Source organism: Ictidomys tridecemlineatus, chromosome 4 (assembly GCF_052094955.1).
Source record: "Ictidomys tridecemlineatus isolate mIctTri1 chromosome 4, mIctTri1.hap1, whole genome shotgun sequence".
NCBI lineage: Eukaryota > Metazoa > Chordata > Mammalia > Rodentia > Sciuridae > Ictidomys > Ictidomys tridecemlineatus.
In genome coordinates, this window is record NC_135480.1 from 190,439,138 (window position 1) to 190,464,852 (window position 25,715).

The 25,715-nt window shown below is 52.8% G+C and overlaps 1 protein-coding gene across 4 annotated transcripts in view; it reads left to right on the plus strand.

Annotated features, from left to right (window-relative positions):
• Positions 1-25,715, plus strand: part of Rgs3 (regulator of G protein signaling 3) — a 117,054-nt gene that overhangs the window by 19,534 nt on the left and 71,805 nt on the right. For 2 of the 4 annotated variants that reach the window (XM_005329678.5, XM_078047993.1), the window contains exons 4-13: positions 289-383; positions 1,351-1,419; positions 9,365-9,425; positions 10,582-10,672; positions 11,287-11,342; positions 17,217-17,298; positions 18,088-18,193; positions 18,950-19,301; positions 20,118-20,157; positions 24,689-24,885. In XM_005329678.5, the coding sequence (XP_005329735.1) occupies positions 289-383; positions 1,351-1,419; positions 9,365-9,425; positions 10,582-10,672; positions 11,287-11,342; positions 17,217-17,298; positions 18,088-18,193; positions 18,950-19,301; positions 20,118-20,157; positions 24,689-24,885 (1,149 nt within the window). Of the gene's footprint in view, positions 1-288; positions 384-1,350; positions 1,420-9,364; positions 9,426-10,581; positions 10,673-11,286; positions 11,343-13,432; positions 13,623-17,216; positions 17,299-18,087; positions 18,194-18,949; positions 19,302-20,117; positions 20,158-24,688; positions 24,886-25,715 lie in introns of those variants that run through there. The other 2 variants (XM_005329679.5, XM_078047994.1) reach the window with 2 other exon arrangements.

A 25,715-nucleotide genomic window follows, 5' to 3' on the forward strand; every position in this document is an offset into this window, starting at 1 on the left:
GGAATCTCCAGCTTGGTGGAAGAACAGAGCAGGTGCATTTTTACCCCATCTCTGGCTGGGCCGCCTTCTTGGTGCCACCACCAAGAGGCCCTGTCCTGGCATCTGACTCCCAACACCTCCTGCTCCGTGCTCCTTGTTCCTCTCCAGCATCTAACTGGGGACCCCACTCGATCCTCTGCAGAGGCTGGTTTGAAGGACACTGGGAAGCCTTTAGCACAGAAATGCACAGAGTTGGCTGCTGGACTTAGGTGATGATGTGACCTAACGCTTGCTTTTCTTCAACTCAAGGTTTCCTTGATCCCCGAAAACAATCGAATGCGCTTTCAGAAGACGCAGACCATTCCAGACTGCAGAAACCCTGCTTTCCATGAACACTTTTTCTTGTAAGAGTCTGGGCAAATGGGCCCTCAAGAGGAGGGGGGAAGGAATGTTTATTTGGAAACAGCTCTGTTTGCCAAATCTAGAACTGGATCTAAGCAGAAAAACAGTGACTTAAAGGATGTCTTTGTTTTCTCATTCCCTTGTGTCCTTGCATCCCTGGCCCTGGGCCCAGCAGTGAGGTCCACAGCGATAAGGTATCACTTGGCTGGTTCTCAGAACTAAAATGCCCAGCCTGGGCCTGGCTGCCCCTGAAGAGTAGGCAATTTCCCACCATGCCTTGGGCCAAGATTTCTCTTGCAGTAGAAGGAATTTTCCAAGCTGAGGGACATTTCACTTCCCTGTCCCCCTTTTTTATTTAAACTTGTTAACCTCCCTGAGCCTTAGCTTCCTCATTTGTGAAGTGGGGCTACTAATAGCACCCGCCTCGGGGGATCTGCGAGCTGTCAATGCGATGTGTGGCATCACCTGGCAGACTGGGAACTGCTGCTGTTGTTATTTCTTTTCCCCATCTCTGCACTCTGAGGTCAATGGGAAGGTCACGGACATTTGGTCTTTTCTCATGAGTGAAAATTAAAAATAATATTTTGTTTTCTCCCCTCCACCTCAAGAGGTGATTTTGCATATTCTAGAAAATTGGAAAACAGAGGAGCTGAGAAGAAAATAGAAAACACCCGTGGTTCAACAACTCAGATAGATAGGCCTTTCTGTTTCCCTCATCAGGGCCTTTCATTGGTGTGGGCGTGGACGTGTGCGTGTGTTTATGAAATGGAATTGTTTCATAATGGTGTGCTGTAACCTCCTTTTTGTCCTTAACAATGTAATATAAACTCTTCTGTCCATGTAAGTACTCATCTCCCACGCTAGAGTTTATTTAACCAGCTGTTGAGGTTCTTTTCAGATTTTTGCAATTATGGCAGGCTTGTTGGGTCTGGCTTTCCCAGCTCTCTGATGGTCTGCTTTGCTCCACAGTCCTGTCCCTGAAGAGGATGACCACAAGCGTCTTCTGGTTACCGTGTGGAACAGGGCCAGTAAGACCAGGTGAGAACTGCTGAGCTGGACGGAGACCCTGCTCTGGGCTGTGGATGGCAGCCAGGAGGCCAGCATGCAGCAGGGGCTCCATTAGTGCCTGCCAGAGGAGTAGTAGGGACAGTGCTACATTGTAGAGGCTGCCACCTACTGAGTCACCATCACTCCAAGTGAGGCTGAGAATCCTGTTATCATGAGGAATTGCCAAATGCTTGGTATCAACCAGGCACAGAATTGGCCTCCAGGGGTACCAACCAACCCACACGTGGATTCTGCTGTCAAGGTGCCCAGTGTTCAGGTGGGGGCAAGGGTGCCGCATGGAGATTCATTGCGGTGACAACATACACATGTCCAGTTCCACAGGACTCCATGCACCATGAAAAATAGGCCTATTTTGCTCTTACTCAGCACACTGTACCTAGTGCCTAGCATGACGATGTTGAATAAATATTGTCCGAATGCATGAGGAATGAGATGGGTAACGAGGACAGGCAGTGTGGGAAGAGGAAGAGCTCACTGCGGGCTGATGATAAGGGGGGCTTCCTGGGGAAAGTAGGATTTTGAACTTGAACAGACTATAAATGAGACAAGGAGAGAAGGTCAGAGAGCATATTCCAGGCAGGGTGCAGCCTGAGGAAAGGCAGCGAGGTGGGAATGTGTAGAGAGGGCTCAGGTTGCAGGGCGGCCAGCTCAGGCAGGTGCAGAAGTATCCTGTAGGACAATCCAAACAGGCTGATCTTGCAGGTAGCCCAGGACACAGGAGGCCACGTGCAGTCTTTAGTAGTGGCAGGCAATATGGAGCAGAGAGGAGTGCTGGGCAAGGGAGCGTGAGAATGGGATGTTCTTGAAGGCGGGTGAGAGCAGTTCACTGTGAGCAGCAGGTACGGCAGGAGGAGTCTGGGAGATGAGGTGGTTGCTAACATTTATTAAGCAATCAGAACCAAATATGACTGGGAAGGGGCCTAGGTGGATGAAAACCAGCTCAACTCACCAGCTTAGACCTGGAAAATATTTTTGAGTTGAAGCTTATTTATTTATTTATTTATTTATTTATTTTGTGGTGCTGGGGATTGAACTCAGGGCCTTGCCCATGCTAGGCAAGCATGCTACTATTGACCTGTATATCCTACCCCCTAAATGCTTTTTAGTATATAATTTACTAAATTTTTTTGGTGAGTATACTTTTTAGAGTTGGGCCCTATTTAACTTTCAAAATGAAGAATTTTTGCTTTAATAGAGTGTCTGCTTTTCCTCATAGAGTGGTACTCATGGTTCTAGAGACCTCTCCATCCATCTCTCCATTCATCCATGCATCCACTAAGTCATCAACCCACCAACCCATCTCTCTATCCATCTATCCATCTATCTACCACCCATCTATCTATCCATCCATCATCCATCCATCTATCCATCTACTCAGTAATCCATCCACCCATCTATCATCTATATCCATCCATCCATCTACTCAGTAATCCATCCACCCATCTATCCATCTATATCCATCCATCCATCTACTCAGTAATCCATCCACCCATCTATCCATCTATATCATCCATCCATACATCCACCCATCTGTCCATCCATCCATCTATCCATCCACTCAGTCATCCATCCACCCATACATCTATTCATCCATTCATCCACCACTCATCTATCTGTCCATCCATCCATCCATCCATCCATCCATCCATCTATTCATTTTCCATCCACTCAGTCATCCATCCACCCACCCATCTATCCATCCATCCATCCATCTATCCACCACCCATCTATATCCATCCATCCATCTATCCATCTATCCATCCACTCAGTCATCCATCCACCCATCTATCTATCCATATCCATCCATCCATCCATCTATCCATTCATTCAACTATCCACTCAGTCATTCATCTATCAACCATCCACCCATCCACTCAGTCATCCATCCACCCACCCATCTATCCATCCATCCATCCATCCATTCATCCATCCACCACCCATCCATCCACTCATTCATCCATCTGCCCATCCATCCACCCACCCATCTATCTATCCATCCATCCATCCATCATCTATCCATCCATCTGTCCAACCATCCATCCATCCATCCATCATCTATCCATCCGTCTGTCCAACCATCCATCCATCCATCCATCCATCCATCTGTCCTTCCATCCACCCATCTATCCATCCATCCACTCAGTCATCTATCCATCCATCCATTCATGCATGCATCCATCCATCCATCCATCCATCCACTCAGTCATCCATCTGCCCATCCATCCACCCACCCATCTATCTATCCATCCATCCATCCATCATCTATCCATCCATCTGTCCAACCATCCATCCATCCATCCATCCATCTGTCCATCCATCCACCCATCTATCCATCCATCCACTCATTCATCTATCCATCCACTCATTCATGCATGCATCCATCCATCCATCCATCCATCCACTCAGTCATCCATCTGCCCATCCATCCACCCACCCATCTATCTATCCATCCATCCATCCATCATCTATCCATCCATCTGTCCAACCATCCATCCATCCATCCATCCATCTGTCCATCCATCCACCCATCTATCCATCCATCCACTCATTCATCTATCCATCCACTCATTCATGCATGCATCCATCCATCCATCCACCCATCTATCTATCCATCCATCCATTCATCCATCCATCTATCCATTCACTCATCCACCCACTCAGTCATCCATCCACCCACCCATCTATCTGTCCATATATCCATTCATCCATCCACTCAGTCATCCATCCATCCATCTATCCACCCACCCATCTGTCCATCCATTCATCTATCCATTCAGCTGCCATTTTCTGGCACCAACATTCTAGGCACTGAGAACTCATGGGATCTATCAGAGACTGTCCTGCTCACTAGAGGATCAATGATAGACTTAATGGTGTGCATGAGGAAGGGGACATCACATTAATAACAAGAGCAACCATTTGCTGGGTGCCAACCTTGAGTTAGGGGTTGGCAGTACATTATCTCATTTAATTATTATAAAAACTCTGAAGATACAATTTTCTCCTAAATTTTCAGAAGAGGAAACTGAAGCTACGAAAGGCTAGTACCTTACTCAAGATCACCCATACAGTGAAGTAGAACTAGGGTAGGGATCAAGGCAGATGGATGGATGGATGCATGCATGAAGGTGCATCCACAGCCCTTTTTAAAAATATATTTTTATTTTGAGACAGGGTCTCAGTAGGTTGCTTATAGCCTCATTAAATTGTGGAGGCTGGCTTTGAACCTTCAATCCTCTTGCCTCAGCCTACTGATGGATCTGATTCCTTAAACTTAACACCATATTGCCTCATGGGTATGCAAGCAAAAAGACAGAAGAGAGAACCAGAAGCACAGAGAGGGCAGGAGCAGAGTGAGAGGTAACCTGCAGACTCACTGGTGTTGCTGGAGAGTTAAATGCAAAGTAGGCCCTGGCTGGAGATGAGATGAAGGGGTAGTGTAGCTGAACCAGATGCTCCTATGGGTTCTGTGCAGAGTGGGTTTTCTCCTAATGGCCAGTGGTTCTCAATCCTGGATGTGCATCAGTATCATCTGGGATGCTTGGGAGGAACACAGGTTCCCAGGGGCCACATCAGATGGACTAAATCTGGATCTTCATGGTTAGGGCCTAGGACTCTTCTTTTAAACAAGGGCATGCAGCTGGAACCTTTGGTCCTTGGGAGATACCCAAGGGTATCAAGCCAGGGAATGACAGATGCACATTCTAGATCTGTGGTTTGGTTACATCTTTGGTAGGTCAAGGTGACAGAGATGAGAGGAAGAAAATAGAAGCAAGACATATTTGAGAGATTCAGTTAATAGTAAGTACTTAGTGGTTATTTGCCAGTGAGTGCAGCAAAAGTCAAAGCTAGCTCTTGGGTGGCTGGTGGTGTCCCCAGCGAAGGCAGAGTGTACTAGAGGGGAAGGTGGGTCAGCTTTGCAGGGGTCGAGGAGGGAAACCTTTATTCCTGGAGTACAAGGGAGAGAGAGGTTTCACCAGAGCCACATAGAGGTGGTGGAGACAGGAGGTGGGTGACATTCTGTCAGGGAGGGGCCTTGTTCAAGGCCAAGGGTCAGAACTGTGTCTTTGAAGGGGTGGGGAAATGCAGAGACAGTTAAGGAGGCACAGGAGTGTCAGAGAGGCAGAGGGGTGCTCGGCTCGCCCACTGGGTGGAGGCAAGGACCGGCCGCGCCTCCCACGGGAGAACACAGCAAGGGGCGGAGCCGCACGTGAAGGAGCCAGTAATACAGGTCGCAGGTCACGTTTTTTGGAAGAGAAAGTGAGGCAGGGGAAAGTGAGTCAGCCCCAGCCAGGCAGCGTGACCCAAGCCGTGTCTCCACTTGTTGCCTATTTTGGGAAAATGAGATTCCTTATTAAATGAAACACAGCCCAACTTGTGGTCACAGTCCCAGCCCAAAGCTCAAGAGGGACAGGGTAGGCTCAGGCAGGCCTGTCTGTGAGCAGATGGCCCTGCAGAAGCTGGCAGCCGCAGTGGGGCCTCAGTCTTGGTGTCTCCCCTGTGGCCTGTCCTTTACTGGTCCATTCTGAACGAGGAGGCCTGAGCCGGGTGAGGGACAGACAGGGCTGACAGGAAACTTTGACTCTGCTGAATGCTCCCAGATCAAATTGTGCTTCTCTGAAGGATGGACATTGAACCTTTTAACGTGAAAGACAATTATGGAAGGAAGGAAACAGGCGATTGCTAAATTCTCTGTGCCAAGCATTTTCCATACATTATCTTGTTTAATCCTCATAACAGCCCTGAAGGGTATGAATGAATATTGTCCCTGGCTTCAGAGAAGAGGAAACTGAGGCCCACAAAGGCCCAGGACTCGGCCTGAGGTTATGTAACAGCTAATGCTTATCAGGCACTTCTTATGAGTAGACATTACCCTAAGCACGCCCATGCCAGGCATTATCTAATCTATCCTCACACCACCTTAGGAGGTGGGGTATTATTATTGTAGGTATTTTACAGGCAAGAATAGACCTCCCTGGGGGTCTCACCTGCTCAGAAAGTTTATGGACCTTGCTCAAGTTTATGGACCTTTCATCAAGGTAACACAGCTGAAATGCAATGAGAACAAGTTGCAAATGCAGGCAGTATGTCCCCAAGCCTGTGTCTGTGCCCTCGATGACCTTGCCTCGGTGATAAATAACTCTGAAGTGGCTCTTTCTGAGTCAGAAGCATCCCCTTCAGGCCTCAGGCTGCTTCTCTGAGCACGAATAGCAGAGTTTGATATAAATCGTTCCAGCCACATGAGTGGTGGTCACATTCTGAAACCAGTAGGAGGTAAGAGGGAAACATTGGGTCCAAGATTCCTCATGATCGTAAGTGAGTCCAGGGACTCACTTAGAAAACACGATGATCCACAAACAAGTGCTGGCAAAGGCCCGGACCTCAGTGTCCTTGCCTGTGAAATGCAGTTGTCTCTACTTCCAGCTTCAAGGTTCTGTGAATTTTAAAAAAGTTATAGACATTTCAAACATATGTAAAGGTAGGCGACATCATATAATAAACCCTTGAAATCTCATCCCAGTTTCATTCCTTCATGGCCTATCTTCTGTCACCTATGCCTTGTCCATTTTGCCCTCTTCCCGTGGTATTGAAAGCAAACACCAGACAGTTCATCAGTGTATATCTCTTAAAAATAAGTCTTTAAAAAACATGACCACAGTGTCATAATCACACTTAGAAATAATGATAATTCTTCAATCACATTGAATATGGAACTAAGCTATTTGGAAGTTCTGTTTGATGATATGCTGAAAGCCAAACAGAAGTTTCTAGTACGAATTATAGCATTTTTCAGAACTTGTGGTCAGAGAACCATCTTGGAGAGAAGTGTAATGGCATGCACCAAGTTTTAAAAAAAAATTTATAATTCAAGAACATAACATTTTAGGCTAACGGTAGCTACACTTATGGAGGGTCTACTTGCTATATGTCAAGCACCATCCTGGGCATTGTAAGTGTCCCCTCTCCCTTAATCCATTATAAACAAGTCTCCATGCCAAGAACAGTGATCTAATGTCAAAAAGCTTGTGGCCAGTGATGGATACTGAAACCTAAGGAAAGAAATGAATGGAAAAATATGTGCTCAACCGAAGCCATCAAATTAAAAAACAAATTGACATTAAATTGTATAACCCTGTAATGAAAAACAGTTTCAGTCCCTGAGAATGAGACTTGAAATGCGTGCCCTGGAAAATAATGCATTCTCATCTTGCAGTGTGTCTCTCCCTTATGCTCAAAAGTAAACTAAATTCTGTTCCCTCTGTGTGCTCCATGAAGTGACTTCTGAGCCTTTGTATGGGCTGTTCCCTCTGCCTGAGATGCTCTTCCTCTTCTTCCTCTCTCTCTCTCTCTCTGGCTCCACTCATTAGGTCTCCTGCAAGCATCTCAGTCCTAAACTACCTCTTGCCCCCTGAGCCTTCAGAATCTGTTGCCTGTGCTTGTTCATCTGTCAATCTCACCCTGTATTGCTGTCTTGAGCTGCTGTGTAAATTCCTGCCTGTTTGTCTTGTTTCCTTAATGCTGGGGCTTCTTGCCCAGTGCCTGCCAACCATGGGCATGATGGATTCTCCCATTTGTCAAACCTTCACAGAGTGCACCATGCCTGGAGCTCAGACCTTGGCAGTCAGAAAGGACCAAGGCTTGATTCCAGAAACTTCAGGCCTCTCCAGCCCTTGTTCCCAAGCCTGTAAGCTGACGAGTATATTGGAGTATACTGCCGTATGCTCAGGTTGCTTGTAAAAGAAGTCTTTCTTCCTCCAGAGGTTTTTCAAAAGCAGCCTGCAGAAATGGCTAATTGAAGAACACTCAGAGAAAAGTTCCTGCTTGTGGACATTAATTGTGACAATTTGCTCTGCCTGAATGATCCTGAAATCATTGGAGGCCCCTTTAGTAGGAAGCAAAGCTCAAGGGAGGCTATTAACCATTTAGCATTCTCTAACACCAGGGAACGAAACTTCCACTTACTGGAGAGAAGGGCAGGGCTGCATTGATTACAGTTAATGCATTGGCCTGGAGATTTCTCGTTTCAGCCGTGCCCAGCATGAGACAAGAGTAGAGCGAGGCAGTGTGGGCACCTGGACACCAGCCGGCTTTCTCTTGAATGTGTTGCAAACAAAGCAAAATCAGTAGGACGATGTTGGCAAAGTCCAGACAACTTTGAGTGGCAGCTCAGATGAGCATCTGACACTTAGGCAGCCACTGCAACTGCCTCCTGCTAGTGTGGCCTTGGCTACCTCCCAGTAGGAAGGAGGATTTGTTTGGGCGGTGGGCTGGGGAGGTAGACATGGAAGGGATGCTTTATCAGGTTGACTGCGCTGTCCTCCTTGAGTAGATTATGAATATGATGGGAGAGGGCAAAAGGGAAGGGTGACAGCTGGAGCCACAGCTGGAGGAGTAGTGGAGTGAGCTAGTGACTGGACAGCAGGAGGCAGAGGCCTCAGCCCCGTGGGTGGCTGTGGTTCAGAGCATGGATTAGCAGGCAGGTGGACCAGTTTTGAGGGCCAGTCCCCTAGCATCCTGCACCCCACCCCTCACTTAGCTTGGCTGCCTTTGAGAGGCTAGTTTTGTTTTGGTTAAGCCTGTTAGGGGGTGAGCTTCCACCCTTTCCAGAGGATCCTAACAATATGTTTATAGAGACCTTCTAGGCCTCTGGTCACTGACCAAGTGGGCAGAGGTCGGGTCGAGCAGGTTCCTGTGACAGGACTCGCCAGTCCTGTGACCCTGGGAAGGTACTAACCCTGAGCCTTGTGTTTCTCTCTAAATCAGAGAGAACTTCTGACCTTGCATCTCAAGAGTCAAGTGAACCTAGGCTGGTAAAGCGCTCAGTCCTGTGCACTGGGCAACCCTGTGTGCACTGGTAGTGGAACTCTGGGTGCAGCCCAGTGCGGGCACTGAGTTGTCCTCTGCTGTTCCCCAGGAAATGTGCACTCATCGGCTGCATGAGCTTCGGGGTGAAGTCCCTCCTGGCTCCGGATAAGGTGGGTCCTGGGGGGTTTCCAGTACATCATCCTGCCCAGGCCCAGCCTGGCACGGGCAGGCCTTCTCTGGAAATCCTTGGGTAGAGATTCTGTGGCATGGTGCCCCCCACAAGGCACGTGCCAATGTCCCCAGTAACAGCATTGTTTGTCACCTACCTACCTGAGGGCTTGGGTCTCCTTCTTGGTTTATCTTGTCAGACAGCAGTTAGGTAGCTACAATGCCTCCCTGGAGGCACTGAATCTGGTGTCTGCTGAGGTCACTGGCAGGTCCCTGGAGGAACAGAGCACTCCTGGCTCACCCTGGAAGAGGGGGCAGGTGCTCCTGGTGGTCCCACACAGGGGTCCTCTTGATGTGTCTGCTGGGTCTGATGCTTCTGGTCTAGCAGGTGCTCAGAGGAGGAGGGAGCGGCACATCTCTGGAGCTTCCCTTGGACTGGGCGAGCACATGGGACTTGGAGGCCTTCCCTCTGGGTCACCAGCTGTCATCTCTGCTCTGCCCTGCTGCCCACTCCCAGACTGCAGCTGTTGCTCAGGGCAGGAATACACTCCGTTTGCACATCCCTGGGTGTCCTGGTGACCTGCTGCATGGCCCTGCCACCCAGCTTTGTGTCCTGGGGGTGAAGTCTGTGGGGTAGGGGTGGCTGAGGACCCTTTACCTTGCCTAAGGGCCCCATGATCTTTGGACTGCCAGCCTGGGATTCATTTCCATGAGAAAAGATGTTCCCTAGGGAGCCTGGAGACTGCACAGGGGCCTCCAATGTCTGCTCTTTGTCCCCTCCATATGGCTTTCACCTCCTTCTGATTTGTCAAACATTTATTGGGCTCCGACTGTGTACTAGTCTCAGTGTCAACCATGTCAGGAGCCTGTGTGCAATCTGGGGCAGGGGTGGAGGTGGGGGAGGAGACAACCGCACGGTTGTCCTCCAGGGATAAGAAGCTGAGGAGTCCCACAGAGGGAGTTCCAGTTCTGCTGGAGCTCTAGGGAGGGGAGGGCCTCCCGGAGGTGCAGGTGTGGTGGCCATGAGGCAGGAGGCTGGACATCGGTGTCTCTGAAGGGGGCATGTCCAGCTGCCACTCTTTGAGAGCAATTGGTAACTGCCTGACCTGTGCCCTCTGCCTCCTTTGTCTGAAAGTGTCATTCCTTCTCTCATCACAGGAGGTCAGCGGCTGGTACTACCTTCTGGGGGAGGACCTCGGTCGGACCAAGCACCTGAAGGTGGCCAGACGGCGGCTGCGGCCCCTGAGAGGTGTGAGCACACCCCTGCAGCTCCCCCCCCAGGCTTCCCCCTCCTTCCTTGCCTGTGGGAGCACTGGTCCCTGGGCTTTAGGGAATCCGCCACTCCAGGCCGTTGTCCAGCCACTGGGTCCAGGGAATTCTAGACTAGAATCCAGCTTACAGGCCGGCTCCTGTCCACGGCATCTTTATTTATCAGGTTGAAGCTTCCTGGGAGGGAATTGGAGGCCTGGCCCCCCGTGGTCCAGCCCCCCACCTTGCTCCTGGAGGGCTTCCTTTCTTCCTGACCAGCTCCTTCCCAGGCTCCATGTCTCGAGGTATTCCTCTAGGCTGCCTTGCTGACCTTGGGGTGTCCACCTCTGCCGACAGGCTGTGTGGGACCTGCCAGGAGCCCTGAGGCTCAGGACTTGGGTTTTGTGTCTTCTTCAGTCCTGTTCTGGGAAGTTCTGTAGACCCGGCTCCAGAGCCCTGCCTGGCTTGAGCCCCCGACATCTCTATATCAGGGGGTCGTGGAATGGGCCTGGCAGTGACATTGGCCTGTTGCCCAGCCTCATCCTCTGGGTGGTCTGCGGAAAGGGCCCTCACATGTCAGCAGAAGCTTTCTGACTCTGCTCTGTCCCCTTCCAGACCCGCTGCTGAGAATGCCAGGATGTGGGGACCCCGACAATGGGGAGGAATTCGAGGTAGGTAGGGATAGGACTGGGTAGGGCTGGGGGCACCTGGTCGCACCTGAGCATTGCTCCAGGGGCTCCGATCCGATTGTCAGACCCTCATCCTTGGTGACCTCCAAAGCGAGAGGCGTTTGGTGTTTGAGACTCCACAGCAACTTCTGCATTCTGAAGGCAGTTTTTCTTTTCTCTCTTTGTGGTGCTGGGGATTGGACCTGGGGCCTCGTGCGTGTTAGGCAAGAGAGCTACCACTGAGCTATATCCCCTGACCTGAAGGGAACACTGGGAGTATCTTTTGACTTTTCTAAAGTGCACCATAGGAAATAGATGCTTTTCTCAGGTTGTTCACGATTGCAGCCATGGCGGGGAAAGGGACAGACTTCTCACTCCTGGAAGTGGAAGCTTATGGATCTTGCTGACTTTGAGCTTCTGGAAGCCAAGTCCTCCCTTCTCAGAGGCCCCAAACCCTCTGCTTTCCTGGCACTGTGGCTATACCACCATCTTGAGTTGGGCCTACTGTGAGCAGGGAGCAGCCTTGATTCTAAAGCCCCGTGTGCACTGCACTGTGCAGTTTCCTACCTGAGGACAACTGGGAAGATCCGCCATTGACCATTGACAGGGTCTGTAACATCTGACACGTAGGTGTATTGCAATCCACAAGGCACCGTCACTTCACTGACTCAATGCATTTAGGTCTTCACTCCTTCATGATGTGTCTATACCTGTGTGGTCCTAGCCCAGTGCTGGGACAGAGCCATGCACATGTACAAGGTCTGGCCTTGTGGTGTGCACAGTTCACCCCTGTGCCTTCCAGGGTGGTGGTCACTTCTGCCTGTGACTATTGAGTTGTCACTCAGATGTGGCTAGCAGGACTGAGGAGCTGAATGTCGGCTTTTATTTAAAGTAATTTCAATACCCTGCACACATGTCTAGTTGCCCCCATTTTGAACAGCCTGCTGTGAGAGAAACCTGCCAGTGATTTATGTGGTTTTTGTTGGGAATTGAAAAGCTTTGTCCAGCTTTAGGGGTAGCTGCAAAGACTTTCCTCCTTTTCTGTGCACCAAGTACAGAAAGGACAGTCCTGGGGGACCCACCCTTGGGATTCATGGGAATTGCATGGGCATAGACACTGCAGGTTTCTTGGTGACTTAGGAAAGTCCTACTTCATGCTGGATTCTGTGCCCAAGCCCAAGCCCCTGGGAACATTCTTCTGAGGTGTGTGGGTTTTTCTGGGTTTGTACACTCAAAGGTGTCCACAGGGCTCAGCAAAGAGGGTGTGATTGCCAGAGACCTGGGAAAGCTGCCAGGTCTCACCCATCCATCTCTACGCTGTGCAGGTGGGGAGATGGAGGCCCAAAAACCTGGGTCACCTGTCACACTGCAACCAAACATGGGGCAGCCTCTATCATGAGGTCATGAGTGGGTGGGTGGGCTTCCTCAGGCTCCCAGGTGGGCAGGAGGGCCAGGCTTATACTGTGCTGCTCTGCAGTATATGATTCTGGAACCACAGGCCAGAGATAGAGCCTGGGTCTGCCCTGCCACGTGACAGCCTCTCCGGGCCTCAGTTTCTTTGTTGATAAGAACAGGGGGCTGGGTGGTCTGAAGATTTGGAAACCCCTTCCAAGTCGCCATTATGGTCCACGTGCCATCAGACCCTTCATGTGGACAAAGACAGTGACTTCAGGAGCCCCTGAGTGGTAGGCTCCAAATGTTCTATGCTCCCTGTTTTGAGATGGGATGTCCTCAGGTGCAACTCCCCCTCCCCGGGCTCCCTCAGATTCTCTGGTTAGTCCCCTGGATTTGCTGCTGGGGACCTGGCACTTGCAGTGGAGGCGGTGTTGTCGCGGAGTCGTGTTTTCTGCCTGGGTTCTCCTGGGCAGGCAGCGAGGGGTGTTTGTGGGAACATTGGAATCACAAAGTGGCCCATGGCGGAGAATGCGGCCAGAACAAAGGCGCCCTCTCCCCGCCAGGCCCGGGGAATACTAACTAGTTGACAGGAATTTTAATATAAAACTCTCCCTCTTCCTTGTCATTCTGAGGTTTCAGGAAGCCTTCGGGCTTATCTGCAGAGGCACACGGCGCAGACAGGGCTTGGGGAGGTGAGAGGTGATTTCCTGCCATTCTTCTGCGGGGCGGCTTCCCAGGGCGGTCATGCCAGGCTGACGGGCGCAGTGCGGGCTCCCGCTGTTGGGGGGAGAGCTGGGTTTTCATGGGGCGGCAGCCGAGGCAGGACCCGCAGCCATGAACCGCTTCAATGGGCTCTGCAAGGTGTGCTCGGAGCGCCGCTACCGCCAGGTGGGTGCTTGGCCCCTTGGGGGGCACTGTGGGGAATCAGGGGACAGGGGTGGGGGCTCACTCCAGCGGACCTCTCCCCATCCGCCTTCTCCTTCCTGCATGCTCGTTTCAGTCTGGGGGAGGACAGGGGCAGGAGCTGTACCAAGGCCCAGCCTGTCACCTACAGTCCCGTGTTAGGGGCAGTGAGGCTCTGCTGCCTGCAGCCTCCTAACCCCTGGTTGGGGGAGAGATTATTGAGCTGGTTTTCTGTTCTTTTTATCTGGGGAGGAGGTGTGGGTTAAAGAGGCATCTGGAGTCCAAGATGGCAAGCGGCTTGGTGGTTGAGCAGCTGGGCGCTTCTTTCTGGAGGCGGCTTCTGTGACTTTGCTAACTTTCCCCACTTCCCGGGGGATGGCGGTGCCCATTCCGCCCTTTGTGTGTGTGGCGTGCGCCCGTGTGCGGGTAGGATGTTTCTGTGTGCATGCACACATGTGTGACTCTCCTCCTGCCGGCCTGGACCCCTTCAGCTGTGGTTTTGGAATCCAACTTTACTGAAAGGGTCTGGCTTCTTGGTCTGGAGGGTGGGGTGATGATCCAAATTCCTCTGGAACTGTGCTGAGGCTTTTTTCCCTTGTAAAAATGGAACGGAGCCAGTGAGGGTAAGGAGGAGATGTCCAGAATTTGGCATTATCCAAGCTAGAAGGGAGTCCAGAAATTGTTCTGATTTTTAAAACTTAGGGAAGTTCCTCCACTTGATTTGATAACCAGACTGGAATTGGGTCCTGAATCCCCTGACATGTGTCATGTAGGTCCCAGGGAGATGCCCAGAGGGACCCCTTATGTCCACACCTGCTACCAGAGAACTGGAGTTCTCTTCCACCACCTCTTCCCAGCTCTCAGGTCCTGCCTCGCCAGCCTTACTTGGTGCTCCCTGACCTCCTGTAGCCTGGAAGAGTAGCCCCTGTGACACTAGCATTTGGGTGGCACAATGGAGAGACAGGGAGAGTCCTGACTGGGATGTTATGGAGTCCCTGGTCTCCTTGTGACTATGGATCAGAAGAACAGGGTGCATTGATGGTCAGAGGGGACACGGGCGCTGATGTGGGCTGTACCTGGGGCCCTGGGGCTCAGCGTTCCAACAGCTCCCGTTTTAGAAACCATTGCAGAGTGGAGATGGCTAAGCTTTCTGTGGGACCTGGGTTCAAATTGAGATCGTCCCCCTTTAGCTGCAGCCCTTGAGCAAGGCACTTTCCCTCTCTGAGCCCCAAGCTCCGTGTTCCTAGATGGTAAAACCCAGTGGTGGTGCTGTTGGAGTGGACGAGACAATACGTGTGAAATGCTTGGCTCAGTGTCTGCTATGCTCTTCTAGGGTGGCAGCTAGGGACTGAAATCCGGGCATAAAAGAGCATCAGGGACCAGGCAGGAGAGCAGAAGTGAGGTGCAGGCCTGACTGAGACTTGGGGGCAGTAGCATTTCCTGCCCTGGGCAGTAAAGAGCAAAAACCACCCTCAGGGAGGCAAACTGTCCCAGAGTCAGGACAGCCCTCTGCAGCTTCCCCCCCAGTCCTGAGGTCAGAGAGGAGGGCTGGGCACGAGGTGGGTACTTTGAGCACGTTCTCTCTTCGGGCCTTGGTTTTCTTTTCTGTGAAATGGGCATGCTAAACTGCATTCCCCTGGGGCCACAGCAATGGGAGGCTCTGGACAGCACCCTCTCAATATGGCCGGTGATCACAGTGCACAGAGCATCATTTTGTTCCCCGGCAGCCCCACCCCTCCTGCTGAGCCAGGAGAGGAGTTTGTGTCCTCTCCTTCCACTGCTTCCGCTCCCACAGGGCTGGACAGTTCTCTGGGCTGTCTCTTCTTAGGTTGGTGCTCAGGAAGGTGGAGGGGCTCCTGTCCCTGCCTGGACAATGCCACCAGAATGTGGGAGCACATTCCTTCTCTCCAGACTCAGCTCTGGGGCCACCACCCAAAACCTGTTAGCCCAGAGCCCCAGGGTGCTGGGCCATGGTACCGTCATCGGATAGGACTGGGGAAATGCCCGGGGGCTTTGGGATCCAGCTGCTGTGTGGGCTGGAGCTGGTCCCGTGGAGTGGAGGAGGCCCCGGAGTCTTCTCTGGGCCTCAGGAGGGCTGGGAAGTTAGAGGTTACCCCTTTCCTCTAGCTTTCCACACTCACTCCTGGGTTTGTTTTTCTTTCTTTCTTTCCATTTTTTTCCCCTTCCTGTCTTAGCTGCGTGTTTTCCCAGAATTCTTATGGGAACAGGGTATTTTCCTGCCCCCTCCCCCTTCCCCTTGTCTGTCAGATTTCCTGTTTTACAAACTCACTTTGAATCCAGGCCCAGGGCTGGTGGGAAGCAGAGCCTCAGGGGCCCCTCCAGCTTCCAAGGGCCTTGGTGGCTCTGGGCCTCCACCCACTCCCCTTCGTCAAGCCTGGCGTTGGGACAGCCGGCAGGTGAATGCAAGCACCCAGCCCAGAAGAGACAACCCCTAAAGGTCAGGGCCAGCGGTCTCCCAGAAAGCGGTGCCCTTGACCTTTGCCAGCTTGCTGAGCTGCCCAGGATAGCTCTGTGCCTCTGCAGGGCCCCTCTGAGTTTCACCTCTGTCTTTTTCTGGTGTAGTGAAGCTTAAGGGAGCCCATGCGCCACGTTGCACACAGTGTCCTTCTGCGGGTGCGACGTGCTGGGCTGCCCTTGTGGACTGAGCCTTTGTTGAGTTCCTACCATGCGTAAGGGTGACCTCTGGAGTTGAAGCACAAAGGATTGTTTAAGCACAGTCCTCCTATTTGCTTATCATGCCTGCATCTCTTTGGAGAGATCTATGTACTCTTGTGGCCTCCACGGGGCAGAGACCAGGGCCATGCGCCTCTGAACCTCAGCCCAGCCTGGTGTGCAGTAGGAGCTCCATAGCTGTGTGGGTCTGAAGAGAGGACACGGATGACAGGGCCCTTTCCTGGCACTTCTGATAGTCGGGACTGTGGACCTGCCTTGCACACAGCCCTGCAGGCTCAGCAGAGTCAGGGGCTAGTTCATGTTCAGCTGGGAGGCCCAGCTGTGCCCTCCCTTACCTGCCCCTGCACTGAGAGCTCATTGACTGCCATGGGCCCTTAGCCATGAGTGCCCAAGAACCCCAAGTTCTTCCTCTGACTCTTGACCGGACACTGAGCAAGTGTGACCCTGTTTTCCCTCCCCTGGGTGCTGAGAGGGCAGCCCCCGTGTTAACTTTTCCTGTGGACTCTTAGCCCAGGGCCAGCCCTGTGGTGACGCATGGTCTCTGGGAAAGCATGATGGGATGTGATGAACGTGGGATGTGGCAAGGTGGAGACGCAGCTTCAGGGATTCCTTGGGCAGAGAGCTGGGGCTGCTGGGGCTGACTTGGGCAAGGTATCCCCTTCCCAGACCCCCATCCCTTCCAGCTTTGACTGGGGGGCTCCCCGCCTGAGCTCTCAGTTTCCCTGCTTGGCCCACAACCCAGCGTCAAGATGCCTGGGCTGAGCCTGGGACAGTGTGCTCCTTCTCAGCTCTGGTTTCCTTGGAGAGGAGGGTGGCTCTGGGTGGGGCCTGTGGGCTTCCCAGCCTTGCGGCTCCTGGGAGTGACTGGGAAGGGCTGTGTCCTAGATCACCATCCCGAGGGGCAAAGACGGCTTTGGCTTCACCATCTGCTGCGACTCTCCAGTCCGAGTCCAGGCTGTGGATTCTGGTAAGTGAGCGACTCAGGGCTCTACTGTCCTGCCAAGCACCCAGGCTTTGCAGACAGGGTGGAACTGGACAGGGAGCTCCAAGCTGGAGCAAAGAGTTCTGGGTTTCAAAATGAAAAGAATAATATTTTTAAATGACCACGGATGAAACTGAAGTTTATGAAAATATATCCACTCTTTTTGTTGTTGTTGTTTTATCAAAATGAAAATAAGTTTTTGTATTTTGTTTCTCAGTCATTCTGAATAGGAACTGAGCCCAATTTCTGTAAAGGCTACATAGGAAAATGAGAGTCAGTTATGGACTGTGTTTGGAATGCAGTTCTCCTCCTGTAAGCCTGAATAGCACGTAGAATCAGCCATCCCTTCTCTTTACTTTTAACAAGTGAAAGATTGCTCATCGCAGGGGGTACACTTAATGGGCAGAAGCCAAGGCTCAGTGATCAGTGCGATGGGCATGCAGTTGGCACTCAATGAATGAGGTGGGAACAATGGATGGGGAGTGTGAGCCTGGCCCCAGAGAGGGTTCTCAGTGGGCGGGGAGGCCCTGCGGAGGGAAGGACAGCAGAGAGGTGAGCCAGCCCTGGGTGGGGCAGGCAGGGAGGAGGTGAGGGCAAAGGGTACCTCCCTTCCAGGACCTGGAAAGCCACTCAGTTTGGCCCCTCATTTCCCAGATAAAGACACAGAGAGGAAAAGGGCGGTTCTTGTCCGAAGTCACCCTGGAAGTGAAGCACTCCAGGTCTTTTGAGGGGGTCTTTAGAGGTTCCTGAATAGATTTTCTTTTGTCCCTGCAGGAGGCCCGGCAGAGCGGGCAGGGCTGCAGCAGCTGGACACGGTGTTGCAACTGAATGAAAGGCCGGTGGAGCACTGGAAATGTGTGGAGCTGGCACATGAGATCCGGTGACAGGGGCAGCGGGTGGCACATATCTCCCACCCCAGCTCTGGGCACATTGCCTTGTCCTGTCTTGTTCTCGCTGTTCCCTTCTTTGTCCCGCTGTGAGCAATTCACTGTGCTCCTCGGGGAATCCGGTTCTTGCCCTGAAAATGGAAGGTTCAGGCTCAGAGCAGTTTTGGATCCCAGAGCCAACAGCAGGGAGAAGCTCTTAAGCAGACCCCGTGGTTCCTGACATGGCTCCAGGGGGTTGCTTTCCACTTCAGCTAAGTACTTCTGCCACCTAAGAGCTGAGCCCTCTGTTTTAGGGCGTGTAGACGTTGTAAATTTTTCAACTGCACAATTAAAAAATTTAAAAATGTTTGGGCCCCTTAAGTTTGATCCCCTGGGGTAAGACCTTAATGGTTCCATTTTGGTTTGCTTCTAGACTCTCTAGAGAAGAGAGTGTGGGTAGTTGTCTTGTGGCTGCTTGCTGTATCTACAACAGGCAGCCTGAGTTGGGTATGGTTCTCTTTCCTGTTGAACTTGGCCTTGCCCTCAGGTCCTTCTCAGCCTCCATTGAGTGAGCTTAGGTTCGAGCTGACCCTTTTGCTATATCTGCTTTAAATGGCCTCTTGCGTCCCTTTGGACCCTGACACTAGGCGCTTAGCCCCTGGGTTTGCTTCCTCCTCCCCTCCTCTTCCTCTTGATTCTGTAGCCTCCACCCTGGCTTATTTTGGTCTCCCCCAGACTCAACTTCTCTGTGTAACCCCCGACACTTTCAGGAGCTGTCCTGGTGAGATCATTCTGCTAGTGTGGCGCATGGTTCCCCAGATCAAGCCCGGGCCAGATGGCGGGGTCCTACGGCGGGCCTCCTGCAAGTCAACGCATGACCTCCAGTCACCCCCCAACAAGAGGGAGAAGAACTGCACCCACGGCGCCCAGGCACGACCGGAGCAGCGCCACAGCTGCCACCTAGTGTGCGACAGCTCAGATGGGCTGCTGCTCGGTGGCTGGGAGCGCTACACGGAGGTGACCAAGCGTGGGGGCCAGCACACCCTACCTGCGCTGTCCCGCGCCACTGCCCCCACCGACCCCAACTACATCATCCTGGCCCCGCTGAACCCTGGGAGCCAGGTATGGACATGGGGAGAGTCCTGGGTCCCTGTAGGAGGGTAGGAGGTGTCGAGAGGAGCCTGCAAGGGCCTGGGGGCATCGAGCAGGGAGATGGGTTTGCCCTGGCTCTGGCCTCCGCAAGGCTGTCCTGGGTGGAGGATGCAGCTGAGCCAGGGCCAGGGGATGCACAGGCTGGAGGTGTCAGCTCCCAAGAAGGAAGAGCTTTCTCCTCGTCTGTGCTTTTCCGTAGTCAAAGGGCTGCCTTGAGGGGATGGGCCCCCTGTGGCAGGAGGTGTGAAGGCAGAGCTGCATGCTTACATGGTGGGACGGTGAAGCGCGTCCCCCAAACATTAACCATGAGATATTCTAGGAAAAAAGTGTTCTGAGATCACACACATTTGGGGATTCCATACCCTCTTTCCTTTTGGGGGGTTCCCAATGCACGTTGGCCTGTTTGAGGTTCTGAGAGCATCCTTCAGTACAGGAGGTGGCTGAACCTTGTTTAACCCTGCTTGCCCCAAACTTCCTCTGAAGTGGCACTCCTTGATGGTGGCTGTTAGGGTCCCCCATTCCAGTAATCCATGGAGGAAGCTGCCGTAAAGGAAGTTGGGGGTCTCGCCAAGGGGTGAGACTTCACGACACATAAAGCCTCGTTTGACTGTCCTGCTTCTGTGTTTCCTCAGGCCCCCTCCCTCAGCTGGTCAGTAAAACTGCTGTTTCTCCCCCTGGCCCTGAGATGCTGCGCCTCCTGTCCCCCAGGCCTGGTGTCCAGCCGCCTGATGGGCTGTCCTGCCTAATTCCTGAGGCTGAGCTTGTTCTCTTGTCTTTCTCTTGCAGCTGCTGCGGCCTTTGTACCAGGAGGACACCATCCCCGAAGGTGAGCTGCCCACCATCTCAGTCTGGGCAGATGGCAGAGGTCAGCTGAGGTGTGGCCCAGCCTCTTCCTTAGAGTTCAGAAGCTTCTCTGTCGGAGTCAAGGTTGCCCAGCATGTTGATGCAGACCCTCTTTCTTCTGGGTACCTTTTCTCCCTTAATGAACCATCACGTTTTTCCTTGAAGTGAAACTGAGAAAGAACAGAGGGGAATCTACCAGAGTCGTCTAGGAGACTGAGTGTTCAGGTCTCAGGCATCCAGTCGAGCATCCTCCAGTCTTACTGAGCCGCCATATTTGTTGGGAGCTGTAGGCAGTGTAACTGGGATGCATGGATGGGAGTCGTGGATTGTGGAGCCCAGAGGTCTTGGGTTGGAGTTCTAGCAGCGTGACTTTGAGTTGTTTCTCCTCACTGAGCCACAGTTCCTTCACCTATAACATGGGGGTCAGTAATTCCTAGGCAGAGGCTTGTTGGGCAGATTAAATGAGCACACGGTGGTGAGCAGTAGCCTGTGACCTGAGGTGGTGGTCCTAGAAGCACACAGAGGTCTCCTGCTGTTGGATGGATTCTTCTCCTTTGGTTTTCAAGTCCAAGCCAGGGATGGAAGCCAGACTCCAAAATCAACCCCTTCTCCCAGGAAGCCTGGCCTGTGGGTCCTGACATTTGGCTGGCTGAGCACACCATTAGGTCCTCCATGCCTGCCACAGAGCTCTGACTTAGAAGTCCAGCTGGTGCCTGGAGGGTTGGGAGACACTGGCCAGGTGGCCGGTGGTGCCCGCCTGGGCATGCTGGAGCCTTCCTCTGCCTTCAGAGCTCCTGGCCTCCTTCCCCGAGAGTGGCCTTTCCTTAGCACCTGCAGCTGGCTTCCTGCTGTTCCCCTCCGTGGGTGGCGTGAAGACGGTACTTGGAAGAGTGCTTGTTTCTTCTGGGAGGAGAAGGGCTCCTACCAGGCTCGGGGACACTGAGGAAGGCACCTTCTTCCTCACCACCCTGAGACCTCAGTGCTCTTGGGCCTGGTCTGTTGGAAGTGAGGCCACACTCCTTGTGGGAGGACTCTGATCATGATTCCACAAGAAGTGTCTAAAAAACTTTTTAGTTGGCACGTTAGATTAGAGAGTGAGGATGTCACTGCTAAATGGTGACTTCATTAAGGGCAGGGCTGGGTCTGGCATATTTCTTTGAGTCTGGTCCCAGACCCAGGGCCTGGCAGACAGCAGATACTCAGTAAAATTTTGGTTGAGTGATTGACTACGGGAGAATGACCCCAGTTGACTCTGAGCATGGGGTAAGGGTGCCGGAGAGAGGGATGTCACCTGCTGTGGGCATGTGACCATGGGCTGGACGGCCTGGGGTTGGTTCCCTCTCAGCCTGAGAGATGCCTTCCAGGGCCACTCCCCACATGTGTCCATGTTTTCACTCTTGAGACTATGATCCCAAGAGGAGAACAGCCGTCTGAGCCTTGGGGAAAGGACGGTGTGGTTAATGCCACTGTTGACTTTTTGAATGCCTTCTATCAAGCTTTTGACTTTGTTTTGTTTACTCTTCATAACAGTAACCGTGCTGGTATCTAGGGAGATCTTTGCTCTTTACCAGGGATTAAGTCTTTGTGCTTCCAGTCCCGGGGTCCAGAGGAAGGGGTGAAATCCAGGGCACAAAGCTTCCCTGAAGCATGCCGGGGGCTGTGCGGAGGTCAAGGCTGTGACCCTGACCGGGCTGCCAGGAGACAGCCGGCCTTTCAGGAGGCATGAGCCATCCTGAGTTGAATAGGGTTTGGTATCCCGCTGGGCCCTGGGGCACCCATCCGGCTGTACTTGGCATGTTCCCGTTGGCCGCGGGTGCTCTCGGCCTTGTCCCCTGCCCTGTGAAGGCAGCCTGGCTTCAGATCCAGTCCTGCCAGGGTGGGAAGGCTGCCAGGGCGCGCCTCGGAAGCTCAGAGCCACGCTGTGTAATTAGCGTGTTTGGTCAGGGAGACAGGTGTTGCAGGATAACTGGGTGAAGTGGGGGTTTAGGCCAGACGTCATTGTGGAAGGAGCAGGTGGGAAGTAAATGAGTTTGCCTTCACGGAGCTCCACAACTGGGTTGCAATCTGCACTGTTCTAAAAAAAGAGAAATATTTGGAAAATGGGTACTGGAGAGCCACGCCCACCTGCCCCCCAACACCGGGGTTGTGGAGGTGGGCTATGGGCCATGGCTGACACTTGGGTGTGGCTTTGTAACATTTTCCAGCCAAATGACCTTGGACTAGGCCTTAGTTTCCTTGTCTATAAAATGGGACTGAGCAGACTTTTCCTCTCTGAAGGCAACATGATGGGCCAGGTGTTGATTGATGGCTCTCGGGGTCCAAGGTGAATGTTCTTTGATAGCCATGAGCACCTGGGCCAGGGAAGGGAGGGAAGGGATTCTTTTAGGAGTCTGAAACTTGGGGCCCAGGGCCCCCATTTTGCCAAGTGCAGGTGGCACCCTTGTTTAATTTTGGTCTAGTTGGCTTCAATCGCCTCCAGTCAGCCCTGGGTGGTTTTGCCTTCTGGTCTAGGCTTGGCCATGCCAGATTAGCCTGTGTCGTTCCAGGCCGGCCCCGTGGCTCCAGCATGGTTTGAGGTCCAGCTGCCCTTTCTGTCTTCCTGACAACCCAGGTGTGCTGCGTATTCAGTGCTGAGGGTCTGAGGTTACCTGTTGGGCACTTGTGTTCTGGTCCAGCCCTTTCTCATCAGGCCTCTGTGAGCTCCCACTGGCCTTGGGCCAAGTGAGGCAGAAATCTGCATGACCTCCACTTTAAGGTGGCAAAAGCCGACTCCGAGGGCAAAGGAGCCCACTCAGGGTTGCACAGCCGTCTCTGACCTGGGACACGCGCGCAGCTTCAGGGGTTACCCAGTTTCCATCCCGCGCCGACCTGGAAACTTAGTGTGGATTCTTCCAGCAAAGGGGCCAGCACCTGGCAGTACAGAGCCCGCTGGGGCCAGAGCTGATAAAGAGATGTGGGCTTCTGGGGGCGTCTGCGCCTCCTGCCCCCATCCTGGGTTTCGGTTCTTTCTGCTCCTCTCTAGGTGATTCACTGAAGAAGCAGGAAGCGGTTTGAGTGATCGTGGTGGGAGTGCCGCCTCCTGATTCCACTGTGATCGGTGGTCACTCTTTGGGGGAGCAGTTGACTTGTTTTTCTCACATCTTGGTGAGAAGGGCCCTGGGCGGGAGGAGGAAGCAGGTATGAAACCTCCAGGCCTCGCGTTGGCGGGGAGCTTCCCTGGGTTGCAGCGGGGTCAGGCCACCTGTCAATCCCCTGCGCTGCTGCCTGGGCTGGGACAGAAGGCGGCCTGGGTGCTGGGACCGGGCTGGGCGCCGGGGCCAGGGAGGGCCTGGCTGGGTCCCTTGGCAGCAGGAGTCCTTGGAAGGGGTCTGGGTGCACCGGGAGCCTGGTTACTCCGGGGTTGTCTGTCCCCTGCTGTGTTCAGGAGTTTCTGACTTCTTAGTCACTCTGGGCTTTTTAATCTGCCCAGTTGATGGGACATGATAAAAGCACGCGCAGCACCTCTCCTTGTTCATGCTGAGGTGTGTGTCCAGCGGGGTCCCTGAGGGACCACCTTTTGTCATTGTGGCTCTCTTCCCTGGGGTGACCTTGTTCCTCACTCTCTTTCTCGTTTTTATGACTACAATACTGTGTAAGCTGGTGGCCAAGTGGAGGACCTCCTACCTGTGACAATGCCTAGACTTGCCAGAGTTCCTCGGGGTGCCTTAATTTCCAAATTTGCTTTTCCAAGTGGGGGAATCACAATGACAAACATGACCTGCCGTCCCAGGAGCTCTTCTGGGGACCTGGCTCAGAGCATCCCCTTTGACCCTTGCAACAGTCCCATGAGCCTGTCCCTGTTATTGTAGCTGAGGAAACCGAGGCTCTGAGGAGGAAGTCAGTCTCCTGAGGTCGCCGGGCTAGCAGGTGGGGAGCAGGATTTGAGCTGGTGCTTTCCACCAAGAACAGGTGCGGCAGGCTCCCCTAGTCTAGACTGTGGTGACCAGGTGGCTCCAGCAGACCCACCCCATATGTCCTGGAATAGCCCACTGCCTCTGCCACCGCTGCTGAAATTGGATCTTTGCTCAGGGGTGACGATGGGCCAGCTGGGCTGGGATGGCAGCGGGGGTGCAGATGCCTCGGGCAGTCGCCCCTGCTCCAACTCGTCGTTCCCTGTGGGACTGTGAGGTCAGGCCCCCTGACTCCTAAATTATGAGCATTCGATTGGTATTTAAAAGTGGGAGGTCAGTAAACCGATAGATGGGATTCGGGGTTGGGGTCACAGGTGGGGACTGCTGCCGTGGTCACAGTTGTTGGTTCCCAGCTCTGTCCTGGCCCTGGAGGTGCTTATTTACCTGTTGGTGAGGGACTCCTTGAGGCCCGAGACCCTGCTGGGGCCTCCCCGTGTTCTCCTCCTGGCACAGGGTGGACGCCCAGGCCCCAGGGTTGGCCGAGTCTGTGCTCCCTGTTTCCACAGAGAGGATCCTTTGCAGGGGTGATGGAGACACCTCACTGTCCCCCATCTCTGTCCACAGAATCAGGGACTCCCAGTAAAGGAAAGTCCTACACGGGCCTGGGGAAGAAGTCCCGGTTGATGAAGACAGTGCAGACAGTGAAGGGCCACGGGAACTACCAGGACTGCCCTGTCCTGAGGCCGCATGCCACGCACTCAAGCTACGGCACCTATGTCACCCTGGCCCCCAAAGTCCTGGTGTTCCCCATCTTTGTACAGGTGAGCTTGCCAGGCTGGCCCCAAGGGTCCCCTCAGGAGGAAGTGAGCACCAGGTGGGGTGTGAGTCCCAGGACGCAGGACTCTCCTTTGGGGAAAGACAAATGGCTTCGGATGCTCAGGATTCTGAGGTCGTGTGAGCAGGCTAAAGTCTCCAGGAGGACGTGGAGCACAGAGGGCCCCCTCCTTCCCTCCTGGCTTTCTCTTTGTCTGGCCGAGGGCAATGCCTACAGGTGCTCTCGTGTGAGGCATCTGTTCCTTGGCTTGGCCAGTGATTGATTCAGAACTGGCTGAAGGAGAGCTTTGTGGCCTGGGATGCATTTGGATCTCCCTTTCCTCATCCTCCTTCCTCTTCTTCTCCTGCATTTTTTCACCTTCTTTTAAAATTATTTATTAAAATTATTTATTAAAATTATTTAAAAATAATCTTTATTCCATCAACAAAATAATAACCAGTATGAATATCAAGATGTGCCTTTTCTGTGTTTTTTTTTTAAATAGATTTTATTCTATGTATCCTTTTGCTGTTTTTAAACAAATACAGTAGCATGAGCATCTCCCACTCACTAGATGCTCCTGGAGTCTGGGTCGTGTGGCGGTTGCCCAATCCTTTATCACCTGCCAGGCTTGTCTCACTGGTCCTCCCTTCAGATAACGTGTCCACTCTTCTACTCCTTTGCTATCGTAATCTGCTCTGTAATGAAAATCCTGGCACATGAATGGCCTCTCTGATTCTTTGCCCTTGGAAAGATTCTTGGAAGTGAAAAGGCTGAGCCACACACGTGGAGGCCTCTTTACACTTGAGCAAGCTTCGTACCAGGATGATTCCATTC